This window comes from Armigeres subalbatus, chromosome 1, assembly GCF_024139115.2.
Source record: "Armigeres subalbatus isolate Guangzhou_Male chromosome 1, GZ_Asu_2, whole genome shotgun sequence".
Lineage (NCBI taxonomy): Eukaryota > Metazoa > Arthropoda > Insecta > Diptera > Culicidae > Armigeres > Armigeres subalbatus.
This window is the reverse complement of record NC_085139.1, coordinates 287342573-287355850: the sequence shown is the minus strand read 5'-3', so window position 1 is coordinate 287355850 and position 13278 is coordinate 287342573. Positions and strand designations below refer to the sequence as shown.

General features: G+C 41.1%; 1 protein-coding gene and 1 long non-coding RNA gene across 2 annotated transcripts; one reads left to right on the top strand and one right to left on the bottom strand.

Annotated features, from left to right (window-relative positions):
* The first annotated feature begins 4642 nt into the window (after nt 1-4642).
* LOC134215368 (uncharacterized) lies at nt 4643-5417 on the top strand. The gene is made up of 2 exons (XM_062694579.1): nt 4643-4914; nt 5006-5417. Exons 1-2 carry the CDS (start codon nt 4687-4689, stop codon nt 5408-5410), a joined length of 633 nt encoding a protein of 210 aa, XP_062550563.1. The 5' UTR covers nt 4643-4686; the 3' UTR covers nt 5411-5417.
* A 5799-nt stretch (nt 5418-11216) lies between these two features.
* On the bottom strand, nt 11217-12569 carry LOC134215360 (uncharacterized). The gene is made up of 3 exons (XR_009980127.1): nt 12342-12569; nt 12189-12279; nt 11217-12108 (listed from the first exon to the last, which is right to left on the bottom strand). It is a non-coding gene; the product is annotated as an uncharacterized LOC134215360 (long non-coding RNA).
* Between the last annotated feature and the right edge of the window lie 709 nt (nt 12570-13278).

Genomic DNA, 13278 nt, shown 5'->3' with positions numbered 1-13278 from the left:
AACGGAATTCGTATGATAGATTTAACGGATTATGTTGATATTTAATTTCATATTTAATTTATCAACCGCAATGAACTAAGGAAGTAATCCTTAAGTTTCGTCCTTTTTCGATGTGGACATTGCCTTTGCCTGAGGAACGCAATGACAAAAGCGAAAAATCGAATGTCTCTTACCTTTGCTCGGCTTACGACTAGAACATCTTACTGAATTAATTGGCAGCACCATCGTTTTTGATAAGAGTATTATAGTCCCCAAGCAGGTCTCCATCGGTTCCTGTGACCAATTTCCCACCGACTAGTGAGCTATGGCTGCCGCACCATTACCAGCGATTACGGCGGACGTCATAAATCCAAAAGAAAAGAACTATCGGCAACTGCAGTGTTCGTAATGGATGTCATCAGGATCTTCTTTTCTTCTACATTTCCTGGATTTCGTACGCCAAAAAGATGCAAATCTGTAGCGTCTGTTGATGCTACAAATTTGATTCAAACAAAAAATTACAAATTTTCAACTAGGTAAAACTGTCACACGCGAGGAAAAATTGCTTTCGTTTTCAACGACGCCTACTATGAAACTCTCTGTAAATGTCCCAGGATGCTGAGTTTTGTCAAAAACTATTGACCTGTATAAAAAAAAATAAAAAATTTCGGTTCCAATTTGCTCAAAAACAGTTTTTTGTTGTTTTTTCGGAATTGTGTAAAATGGATTTTTCAAATAAATGATTCTTGTGTGTCAATAAACGATTATAGTCGTGCTTTCTTAAGCGATGTGTGGTTGTCTGGGAAGAAAAAAAAGTGCTTTGCAAAGTTGTTCTTAGGCTGTAAACCATTCCACCGATTCGTTTGGCTTTGGTTAAAAGTTCGATGGTTATTTTTCCATCGTGGTTTAAATTTTACTAAAATAAGTCTTTTTGAAAAAAGACACCGTAAGGTCTCCCCCCCTCGATTTTTTTTCGCCCAAATATAATAATTTGAGGGGGCAATAATAAAATTTCCAGAACATTTTGAGGTTTTTCAAAACATCATTCAACAAATCTGAGTTGTTTAGATTTTATTCATTCTAATATTTGTTCTACATTATCCCACTTTTTGGGGGGTCCCGTAGCGTAGTTGGCTACACCCTGTAAGTCCCATTTTTCCTATAAAAAGTTCATCTTTGGGGCGAACCTATAAATTTTACGCCCACTTAATGTTCGAGAAGGCAAAACCAGTCCTTCACTAGCTATTACGAGAATTCCTTGGGGACCTATTCCGTTAAGCCAATGAAATTATTCGACGAAAGACACTCAGAGCATTTTCCGTTTTGATTTTAGTTATATGTAACTACTGATCACAATTGAAGGTCAAGGTAACAACTCCTTATTTTTAAATCTTTTTCCATGAATTTCAAGCAACCAAAATGGTATGAATTACCGCACAAAATTGACTGTTTTTGATAGCCCATTTTGATTGAATGCATTTAGATCATTTAAACTGGTTTTACACTTATTCATACATGCACTATCGACTTTTCCTTTTCCACTTCCCCCAGTGTACCTTATCAATTTGCTCTCAAGCTTCGCTCGGGAAGCATATTAAAAATATTTTTCTTCACATATACGCGCAGATGGAGACGCAAGGTTGCGCTTGAACTTTTTATGAACACAGAATGCTCGCAAAAAGGCTGGATATGTGGAGCAAACACATTTGTTTTGAAGCATCTTTTTGCATATTTAATGGAATGCTTGGGTTCTGCATAAATAAAAAATAAGGGAAAACTAATTTTTATTATTTGCATGAAACACTGTCCCGATATATTGTAGCCTCTCGGCTGCTTCGAAGGAGAATTTGATAGGAAATTGTTGAGCACTGGGTCGTAAGCTAATTAGCACCGCTACATTCACAACGCCATCTAGCACTTACCTTAGCAGGAGCATCTATTGCCGCGTAACGTCACGGAGGAGTCAACCGATTTCACTGACGAAAGAGGATGAAAGGACAAAAAATGGTCGTTTTCCAAGGTCGACTACAACAGACCGAGGCTTGAATACTCGTTTTAGGGCACGAATCGAATGCAAAATCCAAAATATAACCAAGCAAGGAGTGCGTTCATGAAAGAAATTCTGATACGCAATAACTAGCTTAACATTATTGGTTTTATTGGGCCATTAGGCCTTTCTATGGTGAGAGGGACAAGGGTACAAGGGGTAAAGGTATGGTTTGATGATGTATCTCGTTGGCTAGCATGCTGCTTGATGAGGAGGGCCCTCCAACGGGATCTGGGTTGTGGCGGATACTCACGGACCGGTCTAAGGCGTTGGAAGCGGTACGATGACGGTATTGGCTTTCTGCGGAACAGCGTCGAGCGGTTTTGAAGCGGGATACTACCGGTATTTTGCTGATCACAAGGTCAGATTCCGATGGAGCACCACCATCGTCGCTTCGAATGATGGGAAGAGGTCGGATCCGGCTTGATCAATGGCGTCGTGTCCGTTCGCGGGGTAGCCAGTTCTCGGATTCCCGATACCTTACGCACTGCGCTACGTTCGTCGGGGAACAGCAGCTCCAGACCGTCCGTCGAGCTTCGAATGGGGTTCCTTTAAGTTCCGCCAGTTGTCGTGGTCGCTGGAAACGAGAAGAGGTCCTCCGGGAATTGCACCCGAGGCCACCAAAAAAAGAGAAAAGGCCCGGAAACAGACACGGGCCTGTTCCACTGGATTAATACCACATTGTCTCTCTCTCACTTGCCCTATACTCCACCATTTTCTTCTAACCATATAATAGGATAAAACAATTACCTTCTCTAACGTTTGAGTAATCACCGGCTATCTGTTCGGGCTGGTTTGTTCTTTTGTTAACTATTGACTAATATAATTTTAACAAAGAAAAACAGTTAACACACTTACTAGTTACGAGAATATAGAGCCTTACTTTACACTGGCTGCGGCACTATTGCCCAAATTCACTATCACACAACTTTTCGGTTATATAATTCCGAACACTGGCAAAGAATCTAAAATTTATTCCTGGATCGGCGCGCACTACTATTGCCGGTGGTAGTCGAGAAGGAAGAGACCGACCAAACGAATCTTTTTATCTTACAACCCCTTTCGCTGTTTTCTTGGGCTTTTGAACAACTCCAGAACGGTTGCGGCTATTAGGTCAACTCCCGTTAGTAACGGGTGGGAGTCCTATCTCAACCACGGAGGGAAAAGTGTAGAGGAGCTCATATAGCGGGTGCTAAATAAATTACAGGTAGTACTTTTAATCTTTTCTTCGGACAGCTGTGATCGCCACCAGTAAGGCTGTCCTACTAAATCGATTTGGAATGGACTAGGCGTTAGGTGCTTACTGGCGTGGGGGTCGAGACATGGAGATGCTTGTGGAGGAGCTAACAAGCTACAAATTGGAACAATAGAGGTAATAAACTATAGAGGACGATTGTCGCTGCGGTTCCCTTTGTTATCGTCCCCAAACATATTGGGTACCTATCTGTCAAAACGTACTGATTTTTCCTTTGTTGACATTTAGTGCCCTATCCTCGCCAGCAAAAGATGTTTCGCCAGTGACGACAGCGACAAGCGTCCTCTATAGTTTATTACCTCTATTATTGGAACCAACGGTTACAATATGCCTACGAAAAATTTGTAAAACTGAATGAGAACAATTTTGATGAACATAGAAATTTCATATATGACATCAGGGGATTCACTCGAGCATTCGAGCCTGAGCCTTATTTCGTGATGTTGGGGAGTACGTGTGTTTTTATTTTATGGTTTCGACACGGCTTTCGACATTTATTCCTTCGATGATCCGTTAAGAAAACATTGAGCGGTTTGTTTTCGAACAGCCACTTTTTGACCGTCAAGATTGAGATTTTTTTATTTAGTTTTCAAGGAAATCCAAATTTTCTCAAGTGTCAAAAATGCTCCACAGACATTTACCACAAGTTCATCTTCGAACGAATACCGCATGAAACTACATTCGTATGGGCCTACTTCAAAATAAGTTGTGAATAATCCTTAATGTCTTGTTGATGCCACTTCTGGAAAAGTATAATGAAGTTAACGACATAGATGTAAGAAATTGTAACGCCATAGGAAATATTTATTGATTTATTTGTTAAGTTTCGCTCTTCCATGATGTGTTAGAAAAGATGCTTATTTATTGATTCTTATCTTGAAATTCTGAAAAGACAAAAATATGCAATGTGATCGTGTTTAACCACGTAAATATAACTAATTAGGCATAAGAACTAACGCAAGCCAACTAAATCAAACTAACAAAACAGTAATCTACGGTTTGTTACCATAATAATAGTTAGTACTTAATAGGCAAAAAAGAGATTGTATATTAGAGCAGATAAAAATAAAATGCATTTCCACTAGTTAAACTTACTCTCCTCGATGTAGAAAATTAAAAGTTATCATTATTCATCTTATTGTTTTGGAAAATAAAAATAATAAAAATACAACGCCGTTATATCATTGACGAATACATAGACGGAGGGGTGGCCATTTTTCCGGGCACCACTATATACCCCTGGGGAGTGACGGATTACAATTATTACAATCACTCGACCATTGAGAAGCCCCTCAATTCGAACCATGAAAACAAAAATGAAAATGACAACTGTTGTCAAACTGACGTGCACAGTTGTCATTTTCATTTTTGTTTTCATCTGAAAACCGATCGCACATCGAGTCCAATGGTTGTTCTCGTTTCCGATATGGAATCGCTCCAACAGCAGCACCAGCACCATTTATCGGGAAGTGAGGTTGCCGGTACACGCACCGGAGATGCTAGTGCTCCTATCACAACGATCACCACGACGACCAGCACCACCAGCTCCACCGCCGCAGTGCTACTTATTGCCGACCTGAGTTCAATTCGCATAAAAGGCGACGAATTGTCGCGGTCTGCTTCATCTCCTTTGGTAAGTGTTAACATTTTCTGAATCAAAATTTACGTTTGTTTTGTACTTAAATGCCAGTATTTACAGTGAATTGATCTATCTTCTCATACAGATGAGCAGCCGATCGAAGGAAATACCCGGCCTGGACAGCCAACGGTCTACCCACTGTCCGGTGGTACGGGAGGGTCCCGCGCTGGGTTGCAATTTCTGCTGGAACACAAGGAGGATACTGCGACGGAAAACCAAGTACCACTGTCCCGAGTGCCAGACGAACTTGTGCATTGCGCCCTGCTTCCAGGAGTATCACGAACGCCAATCGGCGGAGAACTCTGCCCCGACCAGCAACGACAGCGGAAGCGGCTGTGTGTATGGTGTAGGTGGATTGTACGCAAAAGTGGATCTCCGATTTGTTGAGAACCTTTACTTTTGCGGAATTGTGTCATTCTCTTTGTTGTTTTTGATGGGTAAGAATAGAACACACATTCAGACAATTGCTAGGAAGAAACATTTTTTGTAACGCTGCCTCCGGCTTGATCGCTCCCTGATCACGCTCGTCTACTCAGATTTACCTGGACCGTTTTACTGTATTCGGATTTTCTTTGAAATAATCAACCAACAGGCGGAAAAAGTATACAATTATTAACGAAGATGTTTTACAAATCAAATTCGGTGAAAAACACACAAATCTGATAGAAGGCGACGATGATCGTAATCCCTTTGTCGCGGAGTAACCGCTTGGAGGTTCAGGTCATATTTGTGAAAGTTTTCCCGTACAATATAAAATATTTGGACCGCCACCGGAAGTCGAACCCAGCCACCCTCAGCATGGTGTTGCTTTGTAGCTTCGAGTCTTACCGCACGGCTAAGGAGGGCCCTTAATTATTACGAATACATATCTTAGGATCACTTAAAAATGAACTTTTAATAGGATATCCGGAAATCCACATAATACATCAATCGACTCAGCTCAATAAATTAATTGATTGGTTTATTGCCTAATTGATTGCTAAGTTGCTTGATTGCTTTATTAGTTGATTGGTTGCTTGATTGATCGTAGCTTGCTTGAATGGTAGAATGGTGGGTTCCTGGATTGGTTGACTGGTTGGTTGGTTGATTTGTTAGTTAATTATTGGGTTGGCTGCTTGATTAATTGGTTGCTTAATTGGTGGGTTATTTGATTGATCGGCTTGTTAGTTGATTAGTTGTTTTGTTGGTTGCTTGAATGGTTGATTGGTTAATTGGTTGGTTGATTGATTTATTTGTTAGTTGGTGAAATGATTATTTGCTTGATAAGTTAATTGGTTGATTGATAGCTTGTTTGATTCGTTAGTTGCTTGATTGGTTAATGGTTGCTTGATTGATTGGAAGTGGTCTTGAATGATTGTTTGCTTGATTGGTTAGTTGTTTGATTGGTTGGTTGCCTAATTGGTTGGTTAGTTGCTTGATTGGTTAGTTGTTTGATTGGTTGGTTGCCGAATTGGTTGGTTAGTTACTTGATAGGTTAATTGGTTGCTTGATTTATTTTTAATTGATTGGTAGCTTACTTGAATGGTTGAATGATTGGTTGCTTGGTTGATTGGTAAGATGCTTGTTAGGATGGTTGTTTAATAGGATGGTTGCCTAATTTAGTTTATTGGTAGCTTGCTTGAATGGTTGATTGATTGTTTTGTTGGTTGCTTGAATGGTTTTTATGTTGGTTGCTTGAAAAATTGATTGGGTTACTTGATTGATTAGTAGGTTGTTTGATTAGTTTGTTGTTTCATTGGTTGGTTGACAGGCTGGTGGATTGGTAGGTTGTTTGAATGGTTGGTTGGTTGATTGGTAGCTTGCTTGAATGGTTGAATAATTGGGTGGTTGGTTGGTTGATTTGTTAGTTGGTTGAATGGTTGGTTGGTAGCTCGCTTGAATGCCTAATTGTTTTATTGGTTGGTTAGTTAATTGGTAGCTTGCTTAAATAGTTGATTTATTGGTTGCTTGATTTTTTGGTCTGCTGGTTAGTTGATTATTTGTTTTTTGGTTGCTTGATTGGTTGATTAGTTGGTTGGTTGATTGATTGATCAGTTGATTTGTTAGTTGGTTAAATGTTTAATTGCTTGATTGGTTGGAAGTTGATTGGTAGCTTTACTTGAATGGTTGATTGGTAGATTGGTCAATGGTTGCATGATTAATTGGAAGTGGGTTAGAATGATTGTTTGTTTGATTGATTAGTTGGTTACTTGATTCGTTTGTTGTTTGGTTGATTTGCTGGTTAATTAGTTGCTTGATTGGATAATTGGTTACTTTATTGATTGGTTGCTTGATTGGTAACTTGCTTGAATGGTTGGTTGCTTGATTGGTTTATTGGTTGATTAGTTCACTGGTATCTTGCTTAAATGATTAATTGCTTGATTGGTTTGTTACTTGATTGATTTGTTGGTTGCTTAGTTGGGGGGTTGGTAGATTGATTAGTTGCTTGATTGGTTAATTGGTTGCTTGAGTGATTGGAAGTGGGCTTGAATGGTTGGTTGCTCGATAGGTTAGTTGCTTATTTGGTTGCTTGTGTAGTTGATTAGTAGTTTTATTGATTGCTTGAATGGTGAATTGATTGATTCTTTGATTGGTTGATTAGTTGGTTGGTTCATTGATTGCTTGGTTGATTGGTAGCTAGCTCACTAATAACTGTGGAAGTGCTTAATGAACACTAAGCTACTGAGGCGGCTCTGTCCCAGTGTGGGGTGTAATGCCAATAAGAAGAAGAAGGTATTGATTACCAAAGTTTCATGGTTTGCTAAGAACGGAATTTCAGTTAAATGTCTGCAAGCAGTTACGGTTTTACCTAGTCATTCGATAATAAATAGAAACCGGAAGCAGCTGTTGATCGTCGCAAACCTAAAAATAAGGTTGCATACTCCGACGGCCTTGTGTTGGAACCAATAAAGGGGTTCATGAATGCAACATTTGCTTTACTACGACTACCGATGCAGAAGATTATGAGAACGCCGGCGCTCAGATCCTCCACAGAAGCAAAATGGGAATATTGTCTCGCCAGAATCGGAAACTCGTCGAGAGCAGAAAATTAGTGAAACAGCTAATGAAAACAATATTCGCCAGATGCGCTCAATTTTTCATTGATTATATTTACGGAGATACATTTGCATGACTTGGTGACTCGCATTGCTGCCCACACTACCGTAATATGTAATAAATTACCGTAATGATTACGAATACATACCTATTTTAAGATCACTTCAAAACGAACTTTTGCTGAGAAGCCCGAAGATCCATATTGTTACACATCAATCGAAAGTGGCTAAGTTGCTTGATTGGTTGATTGTATGTTTGCTTGTAGCTAGCTTGCATGGTTGAATGGTTTACTGGTTGATTGATTGGTTGTGGTTATTTAGTTGATTGGTTGATTAGTTGGTCGGCTGGTTAGTTGATAAGTTGTTTTGTTGATTGCTTGGTTAATTAGTTGGTGGGTTGCTTGATTGGTTGATTAGTTGGTTGGTTGCTTGATTGCTTGGTAGATTGGTAGCTTGTTTAACTGGTTGGTTACTTGATTGGTTGGTTGATTATTTGGTTGGCTGCTGCTTGATTTGTTAGTTGGTAGTATGGTATGATTGATTGGTTGGTTGCTTGACAGGTTGATTGATTGGTTAGTCGGCTGGTTAGTTGATTATTTGTTTTGTTGGTTGCTTGGTTGATTAGTTAATAAGTTGATTGGTAGCTTGCTTGAATGGTTGGTTGCTTGATTCGTTGGTTATTTGGTTGGTTGGTTGCAGCTTGATTTGTTAGTTAGAAGAATGGTTGATTGGTTGGTTGCCAATCCAACCAACCAATCAGGTTATATGATTGATTGGTTGCTTGATTGGTTGGTCGGCTGGTTAGTTGATACTGTTTTGTTCAACCGTCTAAGACGAGTTTAGGACTCTCCATTTAATTCCACCAATTATTTTGATATCTTTGCAGATACGTATTTCGACCACAGCTGTATGGTCGTATTCAGTGTCTCGTACTCGACTGTTTTGTTGCTTGCTTGATTAGTTCGTTGGTTGAATAATTGATTGGTTGATTGGTAGATTGCTTGATTGGTTGGTTGATTGATTGATTGGTTATTTGGTTGATCGGTTGATTGGTTGCTGCTTGATTTTTAGGTGGTAGAATGGTTGTTTGGTTGGTTGGTTGCTTGATTGTTTGGTTGATTGGTAGCTTGCCTGAATGGGTGATTGCTGGATTAGTTGATTGTTTACTTTACTGGTTGATTGAATGGTTGGTCGGCTGGCTAGTTGATTATTTGTTTTGTTGGTTGCTTGAATGGTTGATTTGTTGGTTGCTTATTTGGTTGATTAGCTTGTTGGTTGCTTGATTTGTTAGTTGATTGATTGGTTGGTTATTTGGTTGCTTGATTGGTTGACTGGTTGGTTGGTTGCTTGATTTGTTAGTTGGTTGAATTGTTATTTGCTTAATTGGTTGATTAGCTGCCTAATTGATTGATTGGTAGGTTATTTGGTTGATTGGTTGCTTGACTGATTGATTGATTGGTTGGTCGGCTGGTTAGTTGATTAGTTGATTTGTTGGATGCTTGAATGGTTGATTGGTTGGTTGCTTATTTGGTTGATTAGCTCGTTGGTTGCTGGATTAGTTGATTGATTGGTGGTTGGTTACTTATTTGGTTGATTGGTTGCTTTACTTGATTGATTGGTTGTGGTTATTTAGTTGATTGGTTGCTTGATTGGTTGGTCGTCTCGTTAATTGATAAGGTGTTTAGTTGATTGGTTAATTAGTTGGTTGGTTGCTTGATTGGTTGGTTGGTTGCTTGATTGGTTTGTTGGTTGGTTGCTTGAATAGTTGGTTGGTTGCTTGATTGCTTGGTTGATTATTTGGTTGATTGCTGCTTGATTTGTTAGTTGGTAGTCTGGTTGATTGGTTGGTTGCTTGACAGGTTGATTGATTGGTTAGTAGGCTGGTTAGTTGATTAGTTGTTTTGTTGGCTGCTTGGGTGATTGGTTAATAAGTTGATTGCTGGATTGGTTGGTTATTTAGTTGATTGGTTGTTTGATTGGTGATTGGTTGGTTGTTTGATTGGTTGATTAGCTGGTTGGTTGTTTGATTGCTTGGTTGATTGGTTGCTTGCTTGAATTGTTGGTTGCTTGATTGTTGGTTGGTTGCTTGACTGGTTGATTGGTTGGTTGCTTGATTGGTTAGTCGGCTGGTTAGTTGATTAGTTGTTTTTTTGGTTGCTTGGTTGATTGGTAGCTTGCTTGAATGGTTGGTTGTTTGATTAGTTAGTTGCTGCTTGATTTGTTAGTTGGAAGAATGGTTGATTGGTTGGTTGCTTTTTTTTATTGATTCCTTGATTGGTTGGTAATTTGGTTGATTGGTTGCTTGACTGGTTGATTGATTGGTTGGTCGGCTCGTTAGTTCATATGTTGTTTTGTTGGTTGCTTGATTGGTTGAATGATTGCTTGGATGATTGGTAGCTTGCTTTAAAGGTTGATTATTTGATTGATTGATGCTTGATTTGTTAGTTGGTAGAATGGTTGATTGGTTGGTTGATTGCTTGATTGGTTGTTAATGTGGTTGACTGGTTGCTTGACTAGTTGATTGGTTGGTTGCTTGATTGGTTGGTCGGCTGGATAGTTGACATGATGTTTTGTTGGTTGCTTGGTGGTTGATTAGTTGGTTGATTGGTTAGTTGTTTGATTGCTTGGTGGATTGGTAGCTTACTTGATTGGTTCATTTATTAGTTGGTAGTATGGTTGATTGGTTGGTTGCTTGATTGTTGGTTGGTTACTTCATTGTTGGTTGGTTGGTTGACTGGTTGATTGGTTGGTTGCTTGGTTGATTGGTTAATAAGTTGTTTACTAGATTGCTTGATTGGTTAGTTGATTGATTGGTTAGTTATTTGGTTGATGGGTTGGTTGGTCAGGGGCAGCAGGGACTTTGTCCAAGGGCTTGATGATCCCTCCCCAGGCCATCTGCGAGTTGTGGCGCCTGCCTAGGATGTGGTGAGGTTTGACAGTAGGCCCTGTTTAACCTCTATAAAAAGCTGCATGTATCCGCAAGTAGGCTCCGCCAAAGTGTTACCCGCTAGCTACACCGAAGCTAGGATGGGGAGACAAATACAGGGTCGTTTACCTTACCTTGCCACTACACACCCACGACCGAACTTACCCACAGCAGGAGTTTTACACGCACGTGTGTAACGCGACACGTGCCCACCGGCGTGCTATGGTGGTACGATCAGCAAACTGTGTCGTATCTAAATTCTCAAAAGCTCATCCAGCGATCAATTCTCCCTCGATCCCAACAAGCGAGGACTGGTGACTACCTTATGAGTCCGAAACGAGGCGAAAAGCAAACAAAATAGTGAATGAGACTTATTCAAGGCTTAGCTGTCAATTAATTGTACTCGGTACACAGTACTTTTATCTTAGCATGCTAATTTATTACAAATTAAGGTTTTTAGTGACGTCATTCTTCTAGGGGTAGGGTACTTGCGTTTTTCTATCATGGCCTCTCTAACGGTGACGGCGATGCACTGCTCTGGATGACGGTTATCACGGGACATCGATTCTCGTCACACCGTGGTTCGCTCTGCTTTCGGACTGATGTTAGTTGGAGAACACTGCCGCACTGTTGTTCGGAGCTCACGGTTTAACGCGAGCACGGGATGATCACAAGGACGAGGGATTGGCCAACGAATCGATGGCCGGCGCTAGTGACCCCGTGAGCACGGGCTGCGATGGTGATGGTTGACTGGCGGTGACGATGGCCACGGGCGTGGGCCGCTCCGGCGCCCGGACGAAAGCGTGCTAACAATGGCGTATCCGGCGACGATGCTGATTGCCGAAAGAAGTTTGCAATGGCGTGACGATGGTGAGCGTATAATAGCGGCTCCGGCGGCGAGGGCGTATGCCGAAAGAACGTGCACGATTGCCGGACGATGGCTAACGGTACTGGCCGCTCCAGGGCCCGGCTGATGGCGTGGTAATGATGGCAGATTCCAACCAATGGTCAACGCGGTCAATGGCGAGACACTTAAGGCACGAGCACGGGCTGTGAACACCGCCCTCCACGTGGGCGTTGTGGGTGACCAGCGAATGGTGAGAATGTAGCAGATTGACGTACCACTGGGAATCCGCCTTCTGTCCTTGGAGTGCACTTATACCGCCGTATCGGGCTCTGCGAGACGAAAAAAAGCAAAGAAGCAGAAAAAAGGCCCACTTGCTGGACCTACCCCTAGTATCAGTACCCTGGTGACGTCACTGGTGATCTTTTCAGTACACATTTGTTCTTATAATTAAACAATTTACCTTTCTTCTTGATTGATGTACACAATATAACTTTTGTCTTTTCTACGTGGCCTTTTCATTAATTTTCTCACAATAGATCTACGAAACAATACTGGATACAATAAAAAAAAATTACTTTTCTTACAACACCTCTACTTCCCTAAGGACTCTTACACTTTTAGATCCTTTCTCTTGGCCAACTGATGCAATGGCCTATTAACTAGCAACTTTCACTATTGTTTTAGTTTATCACTTGGACCAATTAATTAAATATTAAATCCCGGCGCGCACTACGACTCTTGGTGGAGTCTAGGACAGAACAGACCGCTTGATGGAATAGCTGAGCCGTTTTAATTGGAATACGACGAACCCGACAATACCCGAACCCTAATGGTTCCGATCCAGTTTGGCAACCCTTCCAACTGGCTTTCCCTGTGGGCACGTATTTTACGTTTGGCAAGTTATTTCTTTTCTTGCACTCAAACCGCTGTAACTATCTTCGCGTGATGGGTGTTAGTGTCAAAGTGGTGCTCACATTTCTCACTGGTAAGGTGAGAACCCTTACCGGTCCAAAACAGTGAGAAGCACAGTGGGCTTGGTGGCGGGGATTATTACTTGCGGTGGAGCCAGCAATCACAGAAAATGAAACCACAGGTTACAAAAGCGACCGTGTGCCGCTCAAAGTGCACAAGCCCAAGTCCTGGTGTTAGGTGGGACGCTAAACAGCCCTGACACGACGACCCTCCGACGAGACAGGAGGTTTGCACAGGCCCAATAAGCCGCCTTTAAAAACAACCATTACGAACGGCATAGAAGATAATACGACTCGATACAATCGGCAACGACCTAGGCAACGAATAAAGGATCACGATTGGAAGCTTGGAACATGGAACTGCAAGTCGCTAGGCTTCGCAGGTTGCGACAGGATAATCTACGATGAATTATTATAAATTCAGTAGAAAATCGAATTATAGCCGCTATTGAAGTTGGATTTTTCTCACAATCTATACGTTAAACCAAATTTCCGAAGTAGTGCGCTGTATAGCACATCACCAAATAAAAACAGCGCACCATTTCCGAAGTTAGGTTTAACGTACGAATTGTGAGAAAA